Genomic DNA, 21,937 nt, shown 5'->3' with positions numbered 1-21,937 from the left:
GAACACGTTCCATTTCAGATACAGAATGACTGCTCAGAATTCAATTGTTTCTTTCTATTCACACAAAATTGAAACTGATTGAATTGACTCCACCAAATTAAAAAAAACAAATAACTATTTGAGCTGACATTGTTGTTGCTTTCATTTTGAACAATTTTTATGTTGTACATGCATATTATTAAACTAGCTGGAGGATACCTGACAGCATACGGTTTATTATAGTTGATTCGTTTCTTCTGAACGTTTCTCATCTGTTGGCATGGCTATTTTATAGACAGATAAACTCTGGTTGGACAATAAAATGCCGTATTGGCCCGAATATAAGACAACCCTGATTATAAAACGACCCCCTCTTTTTCAAGACTCAAGTTTGAAAAAAGACTTTTTAAATTAAAATTTAGAATGAAATGCCTTCTTACCATACAGTACTTGCAATTAGGAGGTGCGTGCTCCTTTGTGGCCTTGCTAGAATTTAAGTTGCCCATCCCCGCTGTAATCAATTTAAATGCCAGTGGTGACTCAAAGCAGCCACTGCCGCAAATAACTCCGGAGCATTCTAACCAGTCCCCAGAGGTCAATTTGCACTAAATGCTGTTCATTTATTGGTGGTAATGGCCTCCACATAGCATCTTAACTCATCATCAGCTTACGGTAAGAGACAACAGATGCTCTTCATACTGCATCAGAAAGGTTTGAGAAAAGCTCAATTCACTTGTGATCAAGTTGGAATCAAGACTTCCCGATTATCTTTTACATGTCAGTGGCTGCTATTCTTCACTCATCCGGCCTCACACTGCTTAAATGTGCACTGCTGCAGTCTGAGGGAGTACCGGGCCCCTAGCCAGTCAATCAGTCACATTCCCTCCCATAAATATTGCATGCATACTGTGCGTGAGCGTAATTCCCTTCTGTTTGCTTACCAGTCACTGGGTAATCATTCAGAAAATGTTTCTCTTTCATGTTAGCCACCTCGGGAGTCGTTTGATTCTGGATTAAACAACAGCACCGCTGAGCGGGATTGCATCCTGGGGGGGTGAGGGAGGGGGTGGATGTCGTGTGGCCCCATTGAAAGGAGATTTAGCAAACCCCGCGTTTGTTTGCACGTCACCACCGAGGTTCTTCGTCAAGCAACGGGGATCCGACTTTTAGATGGACTACACAGAAACAAACTTCTCAAACTTATGAAATGTTGAGATCGGCCTGTATTATACAATTGGAGCGGGGCGGGGGTGCAAGCTGTCAGCCTGTGTCTACATTTGAAATAATAGCTTTGTGTTTGACTAAACAGGTTTAGCTTTCAAACAGTCAATTTGTGAGATGAAAATATTTTTGCGACATTTTACCTCAGGGCTGTGCTGTGACATTTTCTTGATATAAAATATGTCTTCGGTTAAATAAAGGTTGGGGAACACTGTTCTAAATCGTCTACTTTTGGTTTGAGAACGTTTTGGGTATTTTTTTTTGGTGAGTATTGCCAAAGACGTTTGAAAAGCTTTGAAGGCTCACCAGAAAATTACTCTTCTGTTACCTTTTTGTTGACCGCAGCTAGAAAATTAGGTTTAATGACCATGCCTGACGTCACATTTTCCACCCTGCCTCGCACTAGTCTAAACGACCTCTTTTTGTAATTGCTTTTGTGTTTCTCTGTATGATTTAAATTCCTCTTCAAAGCTTATCTGCCCAAAATGCTACATCGAAAACATATGTACAGTATGTCCATGGCTAAAGCCGCTAAAATAAAGATCACATACTTTATCTTGCTCGGCAGAACATGATTCTATTTCTAGCCTTGGAAAAAGACAGTGTTTTGGCCAGCATGACACAAGAAAACCTTAAACACAGTAATTAGCACTTACTAAACTACAGGAAGGAGGAAACAGGGGCGATAGATAGAAATGAAAGGAAGGCGGCATTTGAATCCCCTACGGTGTTATTAATGTCACCACCAGCACGAAGCATTGACCACATCCTGCGCCATCTCCATTGGCTAGAGCAAAAGCATTTAACGGAGCAATCCGACATTTTGTTGATCTGTATGATCGATGACACAACACAACTGCTATGCCGTGACTCCCTTTGGGAATTGGCATCTGCATTTTGCCATTTTGTTTTTCTATAATAAGCTGCTAATTGCTTTATTTAAGTGTTTTTCACCCCGCCGTGAATGTCCTGTAGATAATTGCCATTCAGAAGGTCTTTCTGTTCACATTCCTCTTTATTGTCCTGCCAGCCCATGGAATCTCTGCGTTTATGTGCGCAATCTACATAAAACCATCCAAATATATGAATCAAAGGAAAGAGTGTGCAGGTAGACATGTGTGTACCTTTTTATGAGTTCAGTGTCATGGAAGAAGATGAATTGCTTTTATGTGTTTGTGTGTGCGTGCTGCTGATGTTAAGCTGAGGGGCTGTGTGGGCAGAAGCATCCTTTGCCGGCATAAATTGATTTTCTGAATCCAGACAACTATAGCTGCTTATTGCAGGGAAGCCATGTGCTTTTTATCCATTTATGAGTGAAAAGTGTGCAAAGCTCCTTGAGACTGTACGTGTCAGCAAGGAAGGAAGCGAGACAAACTACGGCTGTGTGGTCTGACATATTAAACCGAAAAAGCCAGCTGGGCTCACCGTAGTCCTCCAAATGTGATGTTTCACCCTAAGAGATTGCGAGTGAGTGATTTAACAAAGGCTATATGCCGACTGCCTGGATGCATTTGGGAAGTGTATTTAGTCCAATATGACAAAGCCATCTGATTGTTGGCAGGCGCTCGCACCAGTTTTGCATTTTTATTGCAATAGTTTATCGTGTCGAAAGTCTGAGCGGCAAACAACTGGCCAATGATGGATGCGCGCCATTAAATATGTAATTCCCCTCCGTGTAATTAATATTGATTTTACCTCAGCCAGCGTATATTAATTGGTAACTGCACTTGTTAAAAGGGCGTGTTAATTTCTCCTCTGGTACAAACATATGTGGAACTTTAGTCTTGGTTGATGCTTTTAGACAAATATATTAATGTAACAAAATCTTTGTTATTGTGAGAGTGGTATGCAATTTATCGCATGCACCAGGGGTGTCAAACTCATTTTTTTTTGCGGGCCGCATTGTAGTCACAGCTTCTTTCGGAGGGCCATTATAACTGTCAACCCAAATAAATGTATGAGCACCTCGTATTATATACAGTAAAAGCGACAAAACAAACTGACAAATAACTCGAGTAAAAACTGGTCAAAGCCATTAAGATCGTAGATATTTCGATTTTTATCATCTTAAGTCAGTGGGAAATCTCTTTTGAAACTAAACAATCGCTTTGACAAGCCTATTATTGATTCCAAATCGTTGCCACTCTGATCGTTTCTTTGCAATCACGGCAACTCGTCATAGAAATCCGTGCGTAACCGAATCACTGTCGCGCGCGCATGCACTCTCAACAGCCAGCAGTGAGCCTTGCATGCATGGGCAGGGTCGCCAACACTTGAGTGTGATTCATTCAGGGAGGAGGACGGATACGTTTGAGTGCATCTGCTGCCTTTCCTCTCCACATGCTCCACTGTGCACACAGAGGAGGAGAAGAACTGTCTTCATCAAAACTTCCCCGGCTGTATGGACACATAACCAACTGCACGGCTGACTTCGCGGGTGTTCATCAGCTTATTTCCTCACTTTCGTCTCCAGCCTCAACGTGTCTGAAGTGGCTGCCTCACCGAGTCGGACCGGAGGCCACCTGGTCTCTGATCTGGTCTCCGGAGTCGGTGGAGACTCAACACGCTCCATCGGGGCCAGGCTGTGCGGCTCCCGGATCCGACCGGAGCCACCGCGCGCTCTCGAGATGGACGTGATGGAGAGGGAAGTCATGGACAAGCTGGAGGACATGTCATCCGTGTACGACTTCGACCCAATCACCGGCAACATCCCCGCCACCAAGGTGGAAGTCACCGTTTCTTGCAGGTGAGTCTCCGCGGTGGTGTGAGGGGGGGCGGGTGGTGACAACTCGTGGGGGAAAGTTGCGCAAAAGGTGCCGCACCCACTGTCGGACTTTTGCCTTGAATTCTTTCCATTCTTGTTTTTATACCTAAAACATGGCAAATGGACTTAAATGAGCTGTGAGGGAGAGACTTGACACCAAAAATGAAAATTGAACCTCAATTTAATCTGGATGTGTTGAGATGAATAAATGTTTGCACTGCAACATTTTCCCCTGACCTGTTTGCTATTCTACAGCTTTCATCAATCACTCTTAGCAAACTATTAAATATGAAGTCAGAAAAGAGATTTGCCAAACTTAACACTTGCACAGGTAAAATAGTCCCATTTTGCATTCAATATTCAAAAGGTTTAGAAAGTCAAGGCTCTCAGCGCCTTATCACACACACGCATGCGCACATGCACGCACACGCACACACACGCACACACTTGCACATCCTTTCATGCTGGGTTTTTAGGTTGTTGAGCCATTCAAGCGAGCCAGTTTGAGCTGTGTATGCATTATTGATGTACTGTCTGACATACAGTGCGCTCTGTGCCACGCACATCCTCCAGCAAAGAGAAAAGGAGAGGGAGGAAAAAAAAAAAGCAAAGAATTTCATTTTAATTAGTGGACGAACCCGTGGCTTTAATGCTACACTAAATAAAAAGGAATGGAGAGTTGCAATGAAAGATTTCTGATTTTGAATGCATCATTTCTGATTGCAGAATTAAGCAATATTCAGACACTTTGAGTGACATTCATAGACCCTTTTTTCTGCTCATGGATGTGATTGTGAGATGAAGCAAAAAGGCGATATATCATGAAAGTACATTTGCACCTGCAATCTGACTTTAAGTGATAAATAAGTCATACACATTTGAAACATATAATGGAGGGATGGGGATGGGGGGGGCAAGCGAATAGGTGGGCCCATATGCTGGAAAATGCAAAACAAGAATGCATCTTGATACCTACTAGTCTATTCCAGGTGGCCTTGCCCTACCTCCCCATTCTTGACATAGCACCATCTGAACAAAAGTGCTGCTACAGTATGTCATTCAGTCATCTCAAAACTTCTGCGCCAATAAAGTATGAGTCACGTTTGTGAAGAAAGGATTCACACGCATTTGTGTCATGTTCTCAGCGAGGTCTGGAAGCTTGATGATAGCTGCTGCCTGTTTTGGTTAATAGCTCTCATTACAAATGACACAGCTTGCTTTTGACAACATGTTATCAGGACCAGTGGCGGAGAAAGTGGGTGGACAGGGGATAAGAAACATCAACGGAAATAATAGGAGGAATTTAGTGGTCTTCAAGCCAGGGTGGATGTACATCGTGGTATTTATTTAGTGGATTATATTCCTATGTCATCAAATGACATTTTTGATTCCTATGGTGTTGGTTCAGTTAAAGTCTCCACCCACTTGGTGCATCAGGTCCACAGACCAGATGCTCCCGGAAGGAGCCTCAGAGGAGCCTTTCTGTTGTTGGTCATTCCCTTGAATGTTAAGCAAACCCAACTCACCATCCATTTTTCAAACTTGTTTGAAGATTCTTTGGCTGACTTTTGCCTCTTACTTTCCTGCCTTTGTAAATTTATTTGTTTCTAATCCCATTGCTCAATGTGAAGCACTTTGTTGCATTGGAATAATTATATTTCTGTCATTTTGTACAACACAAAGTGACAGTCATGAAATTGATTATTTTTAAACTTCCACGATAATTTAATAATGATGCCAAGATGCGTTTTAGCAAATAAACATATGCTGTTTTATATAAAGCAGTAATCCCATGAGTCCAATTGTACGTGGCTATCTTGTGTTTGTCAACAAGCTATGCTTCCAAGTTGCGTGAATGCAAAGCAGAGCCAATTAAGCCATTACTGTCATGGATTGTTTTTTTCTTGACACCTAATCACAATCAAGCTCCTCGGGATGTGGAAGATTCATCTCATAGCTGATAAATCTTCCTCTAATTGGGGTATGGCGCTCGTCGCACTTTTTAACCATATAGGAAACTGATTCTGTTCTTCAGCGACATGTTTCCCCAAGAGGGGCGGGATGTGGAATATCTCCACTTGTTTCCTTCATGCAAGCATCACACGGCTTTGATTAAATTCCTGTGCTAAATATCGGGATGGTCGACATTTGCATATGGATTTGAGTTTATGACAAGCCTGGTTTCCGCCTCGGATAGGTGCCTTTATGAATCTGGGACATTCGATGTAGAAAAGCCCCCGGGAGATCCAGAGCCAAGGCTTATCATCATTCTCAGCCCCCTCACTCGCTTTCACATCACATCTCTTTAGGTTAAAACACTTCTGGTGGGAATATTTCCTGCACCGTCAAAAGATCCCTGGTGCTAATTAACCATAGAGAAAGAAACACCCAAACGATCTACAGTATATCTGCAAAGTAACTCATTTGAAATGCATCACAGCTGCTTGTGATCTGTGCAGCCACAATATTAGGTACACCCATAGAAGCCAAGAGAAAAAGCCCTTCAGTGTCCAGAAGGGAATTGGGAAATTTAAAACATTGTTTTTATTTTATTTCTTTTGTCGCATTAAATCTACAAGAATGAGTTAGCCTATTTTTTTTTTTTTTTTTTAAATACATTTCGCTACCACACTATGTCTCGGTGTTCGAGAGCTGGAATGTGTGAAGTGGCCAGGAACTCTTCACACCTGCCACCTCCAACTTTTTAGACTTTCTTTCCTTCTCTCGTCCTTCTGATCACAAAACTCATTAGTTGGATTCTTCCTGTACCACACTAGCTGCTGCAGCAACATGGTTTATGGTACAAAGGCGACACAATGCTTCCCTATTAAATATGAATGCGCATTTTCTTTTTGTTCTAATCCCTGGTGGTTTAAATTAAAACACCAGATTTGCTAGAGCTTTGAAAGCACATCTGGCCACTGCATGCTGAGGAAAAGTTTGTGGCAAAAAACTGACAAATTATGTTGAACAGTCTTACATAGCAGCAAACGTCCCACTAAAACATTCTGCAGCCTCCTTTCAATTATATGCATGATGACAACAGAAAGACACTGATTCTTATGTTGAGTTTTGCATCCGATAATCCCCCTCCCGGGTCTGTCAGTAACACTGCTCAGCTGTCAGCGTCTTCCCGCTTCCACAACATTAATCTGTTCTGTGATGTACATGTCAAATCTTTATATCAAGCCTTCAGTTTGTCTTACTGCACATTAACTCCAGAGAAGCTGTTTTGAACAGAAAGTAGTTGCTGTTTAGGAAGGAGCCAAGATGAGTATTGATGGAGAGAGGTTGAAGAGGTTTTGATCGATGATCTTTGTCTGACAAAGACAAACAGCAGCCAAGGAAACACCACAACTCAAAATCAAGTCTAGTAGTGAAGCACGTTAGTGTTTCAAAAATGTTTTGGTGGCACACTGATTTATAAGTTATAAAGTTTGGAAGTCATTTAATATTATTATTTACTATTGGATTATATTATAATATTTTATTTATGATTATGTATATATAAATACTATATAAATAAATAACATGTATATTATAAGATATATAATATAATATTATTATTTAATATTAAATTTAACAATAATACCGTTAAGATTTGTTTTGGGGGCTTGTATAAAAAAAAAATAGCACATAAACAGGTTAAGGCAATTTAACTTCAAGGCATGTGGTTAGAACACTTAACAGTCTTCAGCCATTTTAAATTCATTGGGTTCTCGCCATATCTTGGGTGGTTAAAATGCATAGTTACATATTTTCATAGTTTGCTCCTTACTTCTACTCTTATTAATCCATTTTCTTTGATTGATAGAGGCTGTCACACGTGTCGTACACTCTACTGTAATCACTTGAGACAAGTGAAGTGGCATGATTGATATGACATGACAACTGCTTTAATTTTGACACCGCTTTGCAAATAGCCAAGACAATGCAAATGTCATTTAGCATCTCATAGCCAGCGATCAACGACTGGCTTAGATCAGATGCGTATTTGCGCCTATTCTGAGTCTGTGCTGCTATTTCAGCTTTGGCTATGTGCCCCTTTTTGCAGGATGAGATGATTGAGCAAGATGGTCCCGTGTGGTACAGCAAAGCTGGATATGCGGAAAAAAATGTGTGGGTGAGATGAGTGTATTTGATTATAATGCCACTGACACCCTGAGGGGAAATGGATAATGGAAAATGTGTGTGTGTTTGTGTGTTAGGGTCTTGCTTCCTCTTCTTATTACATTCAGAAGGTTGTAATTTTATTTATGATGGCTGATAAGAGTTATTGTTAAATTCAATCAAACCGCTGGAAAAAAAAAGCAATAAATATATTTCCCACTCTGATGTGGGGAAATTCCATGCACGGTTTCAGATTTTTTTTTTTTCATTCAAGTTCAGATTTTGTTTAAGGGGGAGTCTTTGCTTTCTATTGGTGTGACATTTGTCTTTTAGACACATTTATGATCCCCTGAGGAAGAAGTACAAAGACAGCAATCAGCTCCTGCCCTTTTTTTCACCACCACGAGATTGGAAACCACCACGCAAGCTCTTACTACTGTAGTGATCTGCAACCAGCTACACTTATGCCTCATAAAAAGCACGTTTTAATTCCAGGTTTGCACGTGTCTGTGGTGCATAGGTCAGCCCGAAACAGGAATAGGTCACGTTTGGCTTTATAGCATAGTCTAGAATGAGTTAGAAAATTAATACACCAGTTTGTCTGTCGTTTGTTTTCTCCCTATGTCACTACACAGGGAAAAAAAAGTGATCCAGATTAATGGACAGCAGTTGCCATGGAAACATGCAAACTATGTGAAATCTACATATGTTGCTTCATCCCTTGAGAATATCTATTGCTCAAGTTCTATCCATTTAGAACTCTTTCCCAGTACTGTACATTAGTTCTGTGGGTCTATAGGTAGTCATATATTGTGGAACAAATTCATTTATGCTACAGAGTAAAACAAATCAGACTTACGTGAGAAGCAATTTTCTTGTTTTAGCCTCAGATAAGACAAGATCACAGATTCCCACTGCATTTTACTGATTATTGTGCTTTTAGATGTGACCCACTTTAGAAAAGTTGTTTTTTATTTGAGGAAGAAAAATCGTTCGCGTTTATCATCTTCTAATCTTGCAATCAAATAAATCAGCCAGCAGTGCCTTCAAGAATTTTCGCATGCAGGCACAGTATTGCAAAATTCCCCATATGTCCAACAATAACTATAATATACTATTAAACATGATATTACTTTGGGGCAGTTTAAAATGATTTCGGTATTCACTTTTGTTTTTTTCTTAATCAGCTACCAACAAACTATCCACATTACCACTGCTTACTGATCTCTCCTATCAGTAATGCACAATTAGCCGCTCTCTTAATTATACACCATGCACATTTCCTGACCCCTGACCTTTGCTGTGTCAGCCAGTAACACAATTTCCCCCGCTGGAATTTAAGGGATGATCTTAAGCCTTCACGCCAAGCCAGGCAGCGAGCTCACTGTGACTGTCTGGCACACTGACTTGGATTCTCCCCAGAGGAAGTTCTGCCCTGAATAATTCAACAGCTGGTAGGGTGGAATGAGCCTGCTTGGGTCTACCATCAATTTGACTCTAAAGTCATGCCAGCATTACAGTTACGCAGATGGAATTGTTGCTCTCAATTAAATTCCTGCATAGTCGGTTGATCCATATCTCTGGAAAATGGATTATTGATGATATTAGTTCCGTGTCGAAAGGAATCTGTTGATCAGTTAAGTTGTATATTGAAAGAGAGATATGATGCCATATGAAGCAGAAACGACAGCTGAGTGAATTTTTTAAGCAGTTATCGTACTGCTGCATAATTTCCCCGTACACTCTCCTCCATGCGGCTCCAGCACTATCAACAAATTGCTTACTTCAAAACTTCTTTCCCAGTGTGTGTCCTTCTACATCTCTCCTGTAGTTTCCTTTTTTCTTTCTCTCTTCTGTTGCCTCCTCTCATTTTATTTGTAATTATTGTGCCCACCTCTTCCAGCTCTGTTACCATGCACATGGTAAGACTTCATTTTGTCACACTGACACACAGTAGCTTTTTCAGAGTGGATGAGTGTAGATCACCTTCTTTTTATGTTCCATTCTTGCTTAAATGTCCTTGAGGGGAACACGTTGCCTTTTGAGCCAGGCTGTTATTGCTGAATGAAAACATCATTGCTCAATGAACATCGTACCTTTGCACTTTCTCAACCAAAATTGATTTGATAAGACTTAGAATTGGAAAAACTAGGTCAAATGTCTTAAAGTGTTTTCTATATGGATTTTATAGATCGAATGGATATTGATTTAATTTTAACCTTGCATCATTCCTATTCCAAATTTATTATTATTTTCCGATAAAAGAATCGCAAGATTCTATTGGCATGCAGTATTGATTGTATTGAAGACAAATTGTGCATCGACTTCATGTGTCAATACATAAATTTCATTCATACATTACGTCATAGTGCTCCATAGAAGGAAACGATGACTACGATGCGTCCCACGACAAAAATTCGCTTGACACACCTGGTATGAGTGATCTGATTCGCTAATGATGATTAAATCCAGTGTTCAGTTCAAAGATTTTAAACAATGACTGTGCTTTGATTTTGTATAATGCATGAAGTGGTATGTTTTGGACCACGTTGCCCTTTCCTTTCTTCTTCATCGTTGTCTCTCATCATTAACTGTTATCAATTCCACATCTCAAACACCACCAACCACTGGATAGAAATTTTTATATTCATGTTTTTGATGTGGGTGTAGCTGCAGTGTTTTTTAATTCTTTTTTTTCCCAATAGAAATTGGTTTATAATACTGAAAAAGATTAATCACAGGAATCATCCTACGAAATGTTCTTAGGGTGCTACTTTTTGCACACTCTGTGCAACCACGATAAAGCTCTTGCTGGAACCTACTCCCACTCCAGCAGCAGGAAAACGCCTTCAGTGCGTGAACCTCTCACCCTCAATCTACACATACTTATGCTTCCTCTATGTGCATCGCCAAGGAATGAGGTGCGGGTGATATGAATAAATCTTGGCCTGCATGATGTAAAAATAAGAGTGAACACTATAAAACCCTGTTAGGAATCATTGAAAAAAAAGCCGTGTCCTATAAATTCAGTTCATTTATAATGCACAACATATTAGATTGGATGGAAGCCTGAACGGGCGGAACCTTCGAATCTGTCACCGTAAATTTATGCTCACTTTTAGTCTAGTCCAAGTCTCCAAATCACTTCGTCTCAATTTGCATGCCTCTTCAAACAGAAGCACTGATCCCTTGATATTTATTATCTCCTCCTCAGTATGCCCCGGTTGAGCAGAGCAGTTAAAGTGTGAGAGGCTGGAGGAGCCTCCCCGTTTGCTTAAAAGAAGCATCTGTCTAATTAGCAGGCTTGCTGGTAGGCCAACACTATATCAATAAAGGCCGTTGAGATCGTGTCTGCTGAGCTGGGGCTTGGTTCTCCAACATGAGCAGAGGAAGCTTTGATATTCTTCTCTATTTTTGATCTCATCCAGAACATTTTCTGCTTTGACTCTCAGAGAGGGAAGGAGGGTGGCCTCCCTCTCACAAACACACACTTTGTGTAACACGTTTGTCTGTTCTTCTCCGCTTGTGATTGATTTTCTGTTACATTGCTGCTCACTTCACTCCACAATATTATCTTGTATACAGACAATCGCTTGCTGCATGCAGGGCACATCTCACACAGACACACACACACACTCGCACATCCAAATACTGCCACGGTTGAATCTCAGATCTTTTTTCGAACCTCATTTACATCTTGAAAGTTTTTTCGAAATGCCCTGTAGCATTGCCAGTAGATTGCATAACGCCCAAATGTAAATCTGATGACACTTTTGAAAGTTGGATTGTTTTCACAATTAGCCAAATGGTGTCCTTGTTAGAACTTTTGAAGTTAGGTAGTCTTTCCTTTATGTTGCTACAATTTATACAATGCATTGTGCAGGAGAATATTTATTTTCAATTGTGGCGTTGACTTCACTTTTGGAAAAGTGTTTCAAAACAGAGCAGAGTTGATATTACCAAAGATGAATGAACAATTCAAGTAGAACATCTTGATCCCCTTGATCTAGAGTATTTATAGACCAATCTAGTATAGACACAGACCTGGCACACATTGTAATGGCCAAAAGGGAAAATAAATTCTTTGGTCAGCACTTCTAAACCTTTGTACTTAGTTGTGCATTTATTTTCTAACATTTAGGACGGTGAAGGCTTGCTTGTGAATTCAGGGCAGGACCATTGTTGATGTGGGCTTGGCGTGTTGTAAAACATACACGACGGAGGCCACACTCAGCACAGGCTAATAAAAGAATCACTTTGATGAGAATTCATTGCAGCAGATCTGGTTTTGAATAGATGAGCTCCTCCTGCTTGCTGGGTGCTTCTGTTTGAAGTTTAGGCTGTTGTCGTCTTTTCCTTTTACCCCCCTGGAGGGCTTTTTACCATTGTGTATTGATGTTTATATACGGTGAATGCCTGGAAGTGAATGTAAGAACATTCTGCACTTGGCCTTCTCCTCTGCATGCATGTATGCTTGTCCTCCTCGAATCTGTGGATTTCAATCAAGGCATAATAAGAAGCATTTTCTTTTTAATGATTTAATTATAAAATCAGTTGGAGAGAATTTGCTTCTCTTGTAATTCAATTTGAAAATGATTGAGGTTGATTAATATCTTGAGTTAAAAACTTTTTTACAGCGATGTATCATTTTTCATGTCAATCATTGGAATCCAATGGACATTGGTGTCAGCAGCCTCCGTTTCCACAGTTTTGGTAACATCATATTACACGTTTTGAGGTTTTTCAGACACGGGACTTAAATGTAAATGTTAGGATTTGGAACAGTTTTAGGCCATAAATATTTTCGATTAGCAGCTGTATTGTGAGCTCTTTGCAGATGACAGAGCTCCTCGCCTTATCTCCAAAAAAAAAAAAAAAAATTCCACAGAGGAAACTCATTTCGGTCGTCTCTGATCTTCCTGTGTCGGTCATGACCCGATGCTCTTGGCCATAGGTAAGGCTGGTAAAGTAAATCGACCGGTAAATCGAGAGTATCTCCTTCTGGCTCAGCTCCTTCTTCACCACGAAAGACCGATGCAACGTCTGCAGACGCATCAATCCGCCTGTCAATCTCAATTCGTTCTTCTTCGCTTGCTTGTGAGCAAGACTCCAAGATGCCCCCACTTGGGGGAGGATCTCCTCGCTCTTTTTCGACTGAGCAAACTGGGCTCAGGTTTGATGCTGATTCTCATTCACCTCTCCAGTGAGAGATGGTAAATCCAACACTAGTAATGTACATCATCTAAAAATCACTGAGGTGTAAAACTGAGGTCACCAAATGGAAGTATTTATTTTCTCCATCAACTCACAAAGTCCCGAGTTGAGATTCTTTACTTGAAGTGAGTTCACTGTATATAAATATTGTTTTATATATACTATATTTTTTTTTTCAGACTTTCAGACTGAATCATATTGGTGGGTAACCTCACCCAGTAAAAATACCATTGACATTTACCAGCTCACACTTACCTGACTTTTTTTGGGAAAAAAAAGTACTGTAATATCAGCTCTGATGCACAAATGGAAAATGAGACTAAATGAAAGGTCAAAGTTCTGCATGCTCTCCAATGAGTCAGTATAACATTTAGAGACAGTTGTTTTTTTTATTCGAAGGATTGTCTTTTGGTATTAAAGTTAGTAGAAAAGTAATTTTGAATAAAAAAATCAATATGCCATGTTCTTCAGTATTGTTCTTCTTTGACTTAATAACTTTAGACTTTATTAGCGGACGGGGGTGGAAAATAAATTTCGTCAAGCAGAGAAAAGATCAAGCTCGATTGAGGCTGATGAAAGAACAGAACACGATGACACTAACTGAAAGAGCAAATGGAACAAGACAAGATGTGAAAGTAGAAAGATAGAGGGAGCAGGCGATGGGATATCTCAGAAAAAGAGAAGAATGAATCATGTACGGTGGGTTCATACCGGCTGCGGGCAGGCATTGCAAAAAGGTCAGACTAGTAAAACACAAGTGTAGCTCAGACACGAGAGATTGACACAGTTATTTTTTGACAAGGTTTTTGTAGTGAACTGAGAAATCACAGAAATGCTGAAACACATTCAAGTCAAGCGAAATATTGTATCACTCTTCGTCTGTGTTATAAAGTTTTACTGTGCTGTGTTGTTGTACCTCTAAGTGAAATTTTAAAAAAATGATATCTGTTCGCAATGTTCTTTCGTAAGTAAGTAACTGTGATATGGTTTTCATTTACAGAAATCTTCTGGATAAAGACACGTTTTCCAAGTCAGATCCACGTGAGTCTTTTGAATTTTTCCTTCAGTCACTCTTTCATCTTCTGCGTTTAGCTTTTTCTCCACGAGTTGAAAAAGTTTTCACTGTGTTTTGGGAAATCTTTGTTTCCTCCTACAAATGTTGCTTTACTGTACTGGAGGTAACCTCCCAAAACAAAAGTGCACACACAAATTGATTTATCATTTCCAGGCAGGCTTCCTCTGATTGATGACTGCCTTTTTCTTCTCTCTGTCTTTCATCCTTCACAATCTTTTATCTATCCATCTATCTGCTGATTTTGTCCTGCTTCACAGTGTGTGTCCTCTACACACAAGGCGCAGAAACCAAACAGTGGAGAGAGGTGAGTTTTTCTTCTTTAACACCTTTAAACTACAAAAAATAGACTGAAAAGTTGAATGAATGTCTCTGAAGCCATGCAATTATATTTCAATAATGTATGGAATCTCCCGAGAGGTCATCTTACTATAAGGCGCACCTTCAGTCAATGGCCCATTTTAAAACTTTGTCCTTATATAAGGCGCACCGGACTATAAGGCGCACCATTAATGCATCATGTCAGATTTTTAATCCAAATCAAATCATTCTCCATTTTATCTTTTTTATTTCAACTTCAGATGCAACAAACTTATGATTGGTTTAAATTTAGGAATTTGGTCCATATATAAGGCGCACTAGACTATAAGGCGCACTGTTGGCTTTTGAGAAAATGTTAGGTTTTTAGGTGCACCTTATAGTCGGGAAAATATGGTAATAATAATAATAGCAATAATCATAATCATCATAATAATAATAATCATAAAAATACTCATCATCATCATCATAATAGGCTGTAAGGTGAAGGAAAACAGAACAGTGTGTGTGGACATGAGCAGGGTGTCAGCCAGAAACTTCCCGCCAGATTCTCATTAGCCCCCAGCAGCCCAGCAGTATCTAATGAACTCTGGAGCTTGGCATTGTCTCTGCCACTCAGCAGGGAAATCACATTATGGAGCTCGTCTTTGCCATCACCTGCCTCATCACTAGCATGTGCTCTGTATCTCATCAACACCTCTGGGCCTTTTGCAGTGCCTGGCTCATGGCAGAGATGGGGGATTTCTATTCTTACTCATTTAAGTAGATTAGTTCATCCATTGTTTGTCAGGAAAAATATTGCTTTCAAATGGATACTGAGGAATATTTTGTTTGTTAATGTGTGGTGCTATTCCAATTATGTAGAAGGGAGGCTAAGATTTTCTTAGTCAGGGTTGATCCTGTCTTCTAATGTGACATTTCACCTTGGATTTTAATTGGCTGTACCAATTTAAGTTTGATGAGAATTCACCTGGTCATTAAAAACAGTCAAAAGAACCACTGACATTAATGACTGCAAACTTTTTTAAAGTCTCCATCTAATCTTTGGAGTGGAATACAAATGGACTGTCAAGGCAATTAAGGAGACAATTATTATCCATTTGGCAGCAATTTAAGATGATCACGGAAAATCTCCCAACAAAACTCGACAGCTTTATAGATCCGTCAACTATCATTACGTCGGCGTGCATTTTATTCGCATCTAAAAACAGACCATGTTTAATATTTCTCCTGACTCCAAGGACAGAAACTGTAAGCGATACACAATGAATGTGGGAGAAACAAAACTTGTATCGGAGGTCTTTGCTTCTTGGCTGCATTTGTTATCGTGTGTTGAAAAGTAGGCAAGGTTAGTGTACGCATCAACCTATGCAGCCAGCGCTCTGCATTGTGGAATGAGAGCCATGCATCCATGCACAACCACTCCTTCACGCTCAACTTGCAAATAACAGCCTTGGACCTTTTGTTTCAGCTCAAGCAATTATCGGCTTGCACAGAGGTGCTGTTTGCGTGGTACCAAGGCGTGTTTGAGATTTTACAATGTAACCGAAGAGAGTGGACGGAGCATACTATACAATTAATAGGTAGTGTGCGGATTGAATTATAATTGCAGACTTTGCTGAGAGATTGATAAAGACGAGGGATTAAGAAAGCAGCAAGGAACAGATTTTTGGAGAGTGAAAATAGATACACTCTGCCCAAAAATATCCCATGAAAAAGCCTTGTAATTTGTTTTTAAGATAAATTTTTTGAACTGGATTACAGAATGGGGTTGTGCATATCTCTTTAAGGTAGGTTCTAATTTTTTGTTCATTTAGTATGTAGCTTATGAAAAGTAAGAATAGATCAATGCCACCGAATCTATTATTCAGTTGTTTGGGAAACCTTGGTAATTCAAGTTAACCTCGTATTAAATTGATTAAACGATTTAAACAGGCACAGGATTTATTTTTGTCTCAGATCATAAAAGGAAACGCTCGCAAATTCTCCTGATGCCAAACTTCGGGATGAGTTTGGTTAGTTTAGTAACTGGTCATACTTTTTCCCCTAATTTTCTCTGCAAGTCATGTCACTGCGACTTTATCGTGACTTCTTTTCCTCTGGGATGTTCAGAAAAGACTTATCCAGCTGTAATTAATGTGGGAGAGGTTGAAGATCAAGAAGCCCCGGAAACATAGCCCCGGTTCCCTTTTCAACGTGTGAAAGCGCCACCCTTAATCAGGCCTCTGACAAGAAAGGTGTTCGCACGGGTGTGACGAGGGAGAAGATCCCAATCGAAAGCAAGATTCAGAGTGTTTGGTCTCTCTGACATCCGTCTGTCTTTCTTAATTTGCAGTTTGGCAGGACTGAAGTGATCGACAACACCCTGAACCCCGATTTTGTTCGGAAGTACATCCTGGACTACTTTTTTGAAGAGAAGCAGAGCCTTCGCTTTGATTTGTGAGTCTGTTGTCTTTTGGAAGTCACTGCAGATTATTTCTAGCTCCTTGACAGATTGCTTTGACTGATTTTTTTTTGTTTTTTTATGAGAGTTAGAAGTCAGAGGAAGAGACTGGCGTCATCAGGCATCCAGCCTTGCTCTTCCTTTGCCTCACTGATGACTTTTCCTGTCAATTGCTCTTTCGACAAAAGTTATATATATTTGTCCTTGTGGTTCTTAAATATCCCAAAAAATTGTTACACTCATCCATGGTGGCCAAAGGCTGCCTGTAACTATGATGAAATCTTGCATGCTGTCCAATTGTGCGTAATTAATGTGGAGGTGAACATTTAATTAGTAAATTACATATGCACAATTTCACTTGCTTTCACAGTTTTTTAATTACATGTAATTCTATGTAAATTAGATCATGAGCTCCACTCATGATTATGGATGAAGAAAAAAAAAAACAAATCACATTTTCCACTGATAGCAACATCTGGAAAGTTGGCAGTGGCTCATTTTAGTTTTTATATTAGACCATGATGTATTTTTAAATGTGTTAATAGATTCCCTGGACAGTAAATTGACAAAAAATAATCAATGTGTGATCAACTCACATAAATACAATATGAAAAATAAATAAAAATAAATGTTCCCACTTTTTAATTGTGTAATTTTGAAACGGCCTTTTTGCCTTTGGGTTTCATTTCAGGTATGATGTTGACTCCAAAAGTCCAGATTTGTCCAAACATGTGAGTGCACATTGTACTGTTTTCTATTTATGTTCCACTTGACACCACAGATAAGTGCACACCAGTTTCGGCTGGATTCTAAATTTTTATTTGTTAACTTGATGCATGAGACAAAGAAAATAGTGCATGTTTGGTTCTGACAATGAGCTGTGCAGACTCTTTATCTGTGGTGTTTCCAATTAGAAGCTGTTTGTTGCCTGCTGCTACTTGATGGAATAAGGCAAACCCTCTTGAGTGCTTGGGTTGTAGCAAAATCCAAATACAAAATGTTCTTTTTTCCACCATGTAAATAGTTTTACATGAACAAATAATTTTGAATAATTTTCTTTCTGTTCATACATAGGGAGAGATCACTCGTTGGCGTCACTTTTCACAGTGACCTCAGAGCACCTCTGCTTTTCCTCCTGGAGTTTTCGGGCTTTTCCATCTCATTATTGGTTTACTTAAAATAAAATAAATCATGCTGGCTTAAATATTTGGGTCCAGCAACATGAAATCGGATGTGTACTTTTATGCCTAAATGATTTATCCCACAGAGAGCTAGCTGGTTGTACGTTATTGAAATCTGAAGGCAACTCCAGGAAGAAACCATCTCGCAGCGGTGACATTGCAATGACAAAAATCAATCACGCAATGCTTTTCACCATTTTTTTCCACCTCTGGCAAACTTTGAACTCAATACTGTATTAGCTTTCTTCATCCAACCGGAAACTATGGTGACTGAAAGCATTGAGAAATTATGTTTTAAATCATTTGCTGATGATTATTGGATGTATTTGGATTAACAGGGGTTTGCATTTTTTCCGCATCATCAGCTTTCTTTTTTTAAGGGGGGGGGGGGGGGGGGTGTTAAAGCACAGCATGTTGTCTTGTCATTCTTACCTCATCACCTTGAGCGGCTTTAGGAATCAGGAGCACTTTGTTCTCAACGTGTCATGTTATATGGTATATGATGGGCATCTATTGTTGTTGTTATTGTTGTTGTCACTGTTGTTATTGTTGTTGCTGCTGCTGGCCAACATTTCTGGAAGCCTGCAGAACTCAATGTAGGTGCTAGCATCGCTTTCACCTCTGACACTGCATGGCTGCTGTCTCTCATTGGCTCAAGAGGAAGGGCGATGTCTGAAGGGCACTGCGGCAATCTGTGCAACCTTTCAACACGCTCGGGGTCTTGAAGGGTTACACGATGGCTGCGTGATGAAAGGGCTTAATTCAGTTTTTTTTTTCCTCGGGTCGGGGGAAATGTTCACTACATCACAACACACCAAAGAAGCATGATGCCAAGGCGCCATGAGGAACTCTTTGGGCTGGATTGTTGCTTTTCCAGTGAAGAAAAGCAAACATAGAAAAGTGTTGAGATCAGAGCACTACTACTAATATTTGCAGGCCACCAGTAATTTAGTTTTTAATAGGTTTTGATAGAATTCTGTTGTTTGTGAGGATCTGGATAAATAGATGGATACAATTATTTCTCCCCTGCTATTTGAGTCATCAATAAAATTGTCCACAAGCTCGGAATCACATATGGCACCGCCTGTCGGTTGATCAGCCTCCATGAAGCAGGAAGTAGCTTGCTAACTAACCAACAGATGGTCAATAAACCCACAAATAGAACACTGACTTTTGTTAGCAGTTTTTGTTCTTGGTGGAGGGCTGCAATCTGCCAAGTGATATTTTCAAAGTTATTATACAATTAGTATAGAAGAAAAGCCATAACAGGAGATCCGGCTGTACCCGTGGCACGGCAACCTGCAATCACTTCATTTCACAATTCAATTTTATTGCTGTAACATATTAAAGGGGAAATATCAATTTCTTTGAACGCAAAGTGAATGTCAAATTTCACACCTGATAGCAGCATTGAGGAATTCAATCAGCTTTGTCTGACACTATTTCATATATAATTTCAATTTTGCCTCCGCATCCTGTTAAAGTTGCTGCTTAACAAAAAAACATTGCTGTCGAAAACGAAAAGGGCCTTGAGTTGATACAGTCATGACAGCGTTACAAAAACAACTCTTAATGCGTGCACGGTATTGTCAAGGATGTTTGAAGGCATTTCCATGGCCAAGTGGTCACGAATCATCTTGCTTGTCATTCTCACTATGCTTTCAATCTCATGCCATCTGTTGTGTATCTGTGATAGTCCACAACTCACCGCAGTGTGCGTACTGTGTGACACCCCTCCAAGTTGTCTTTAAAAATAATGCCAAGACAGCAAATCCGCTGTTGAAATATTCACAACTTTCCAAAACAAGCTTTTTTCAAATGGCTAACATAATATATGTTGACTGACTTGAATTTGAATCTCTAAATTTAATCTGAAGTTTGATCTTCAATTTGACCTTTGCAGGGGTGTCCATGGTAAAAAAAGAAGACAGCCGAGATATACCTACAAATCTGACCTTCCTTTAAAGCATTTTTTGTTTGTTTTTCTCAATTCCATAAATGCCAGCCTGTCTAATTTGCTCCCTTCTTTGCTTTTCCACGTTCTTAGGACTTTTTGGGACAGATGTTCTGTACTCTTGGAGAGATTGTTGGATCACCAGCCAGTCGACTGGAAAAACCTCTTGGGTAAGTGAGCTCATTCAAGTAATTAGAAAAGATATAACGACGCAAAAAGATACTACAACAAATGAGTTTTTGGATTTATGCCTTATGATTTATAAACTATACAGTACTGAATACAAATTGGAGTAAGTCGAACCTAAAAGCTAACTGGAACTTCCAAATACTAATTTGATAAAAATGCAATTTGCAAAGAAAACAACATTGTGTGTAGACTATGTGCTAAGCTGCACTGAACAAAGACAGAAATGGCGACAGCCAAAGTCGGCTTAATTGGGAGCGTCGACCTGAATAGTGTTTTTGCAACTTTCATATCTAGAATCAATGATTTGGGAACATTTATGGCTTGGCTTGGCTTGAAAGAGAATTAGTCTTTAGTCGTGCCAAATAATATATTTTGGGACGATCTGCAGCTGAGCGATAACGTGAGTGCTTGCCAAATATTATTTTTGTGGCTGCCTTGAATCATTTTTTAGCACGAATAAATATGATCTTTGGGTTGAAAGGTTGTGCTGTGACATCACTCTGGTCATTTGTGCTGGCCAAAAGGCACATTTGATTGTTCTGACCAATCATTTGTTGTAAATGATCATCTTTCAAATTATTCCTCCTTAAAGTCAGACTTTAGTTCAAAGTTCTAAATTCTTGCTTCCCAGCAGTCTAGAATTTCTGATAAATTATTTAGATGCTAAGGTGTCATCACTCAAAAAGATCGACTCACATGAGCATATCATGTGAGTCGATCTTTTTGAGTGATGTCATGCATTGGATTGAGTTTTTGTGCTACTTTAAAGGTATGTTCATTTTTTCCCGATGCATTTGGTGTACAGAAGTGCTGCCAAGTTCAAATCTTCCATTAGCCGTTCATAATTTAGCTCACAGAACTGATATGAGATTGAAGACGAGTGGCACTCCAACCCAGCAGTTTGTTTTCATGTTCCCGTGGTAACAAAGATTATTTCACATTTTGAAATGTCACAACATTTTTCTGAGCCTTGCTCTGTTGATGAGATGTTTTTAGAACAAACTACAACACACCCGTGCACATGCACGCACACACACACAAACAAGGCACAGCGCCATTAATGTTATCAGGACAAGCATACATACACAAACAAGAGAATACTGATTTCAGTGATTGAACCTTCTTTATCGCTAAAGCAATATGAATACCCGTGGATTTCATTGTGCTCTTACTCGACCCTTTTCGTGGCTATTAGTTGTGCTGTTAATCTCTGTCTATTTATTTAGGCAGCAGCCATTGTGTTTTGTCATCAGTGAAATGCTTCCGCAGGATAGACGGAATGAGAATGAGTGAGAGGTCAGAAACGCAAAATGGAAAAATAATTGTACTAAGTTCATCTTGTTTTTCCTTTTTTTAATCACTTCACTGGTTTCTTTTATATATTTAAATGGAAAAGCAGTGTAACTGATGATGATTAACAACTGGTGTGAATTCTAGTTAGATGAGAAATACAGAAAACTAATTTTTATTGTTTATTTCATTATGTTCATTT

At 39.6% G+C, this 21,937-nt stretch overlaps 1 protein-coding gene across 2 annotated transcripts in view; it reads left to right on the top strand.

The window, feature by feature from the left end:
• Window positions 1-3,448: 3,448 nt before the first annotated feature.
• Window positions 3,449-21,937, top strand: part of cpne5b (copine Vb) — a 49,050-nt gene continuing 30,561 nt past the window's right edge. The window contains exons 1-7 of one of the 2 annotated variants that reach the window (XM_049733434.2): window positions 3,449-3,599; window positions 3,674-3,946; window positions 14,289-14,329; window positions 14,621-14,667; window positions 17,014-17,117; window positions 17,813-17,852; window positions 20,350-20,426. In XM_049733434.2, coding sequence (XP_049589391.1) covers window positions 3,541-3,599; window positions 3,674-3,946; window positions 14,289-14,329; window positions 14,621-14,667; window positions 17,014-17,117; window positions 17,813-17,852; window positions 20,350-20,426 — 641 coding nt within the window. In that variant the 5' untranslated portion in view covers window positions 3,449-3,540. Of the gene's footprint in view, window positions 3,600-3,673; window positions 3,947-14,288; window positions 14,330-14,620; window positions 14,668-17,013; window positions 17,118-17,812; window positions 17,853-18,692; window positions 18,899-20,349; window positions 20,427-21,937 lie in introns of those variants that run through there. The other variant, XM_068652390.1, reaches the window with a different exon arrangement.

This window comes from Syngnathus scovelli, chromosome 11, assembly GCF_024217435.2.
Source record: "Syngnathus scovelli strain Florida chromosome 11, RoL_Ssco_1.2, whole genome shotgun sequence".
Lineage (NCBI taxonomy): Eukaryota > Metazoa > Chordata > Actinopteri > Syngnathiformes > Syngnathidae > Syngnathus > Syngnathus scovelli.
This window is presented reverse-complemented; position numbering and strand designations above follow the sequence as displayed.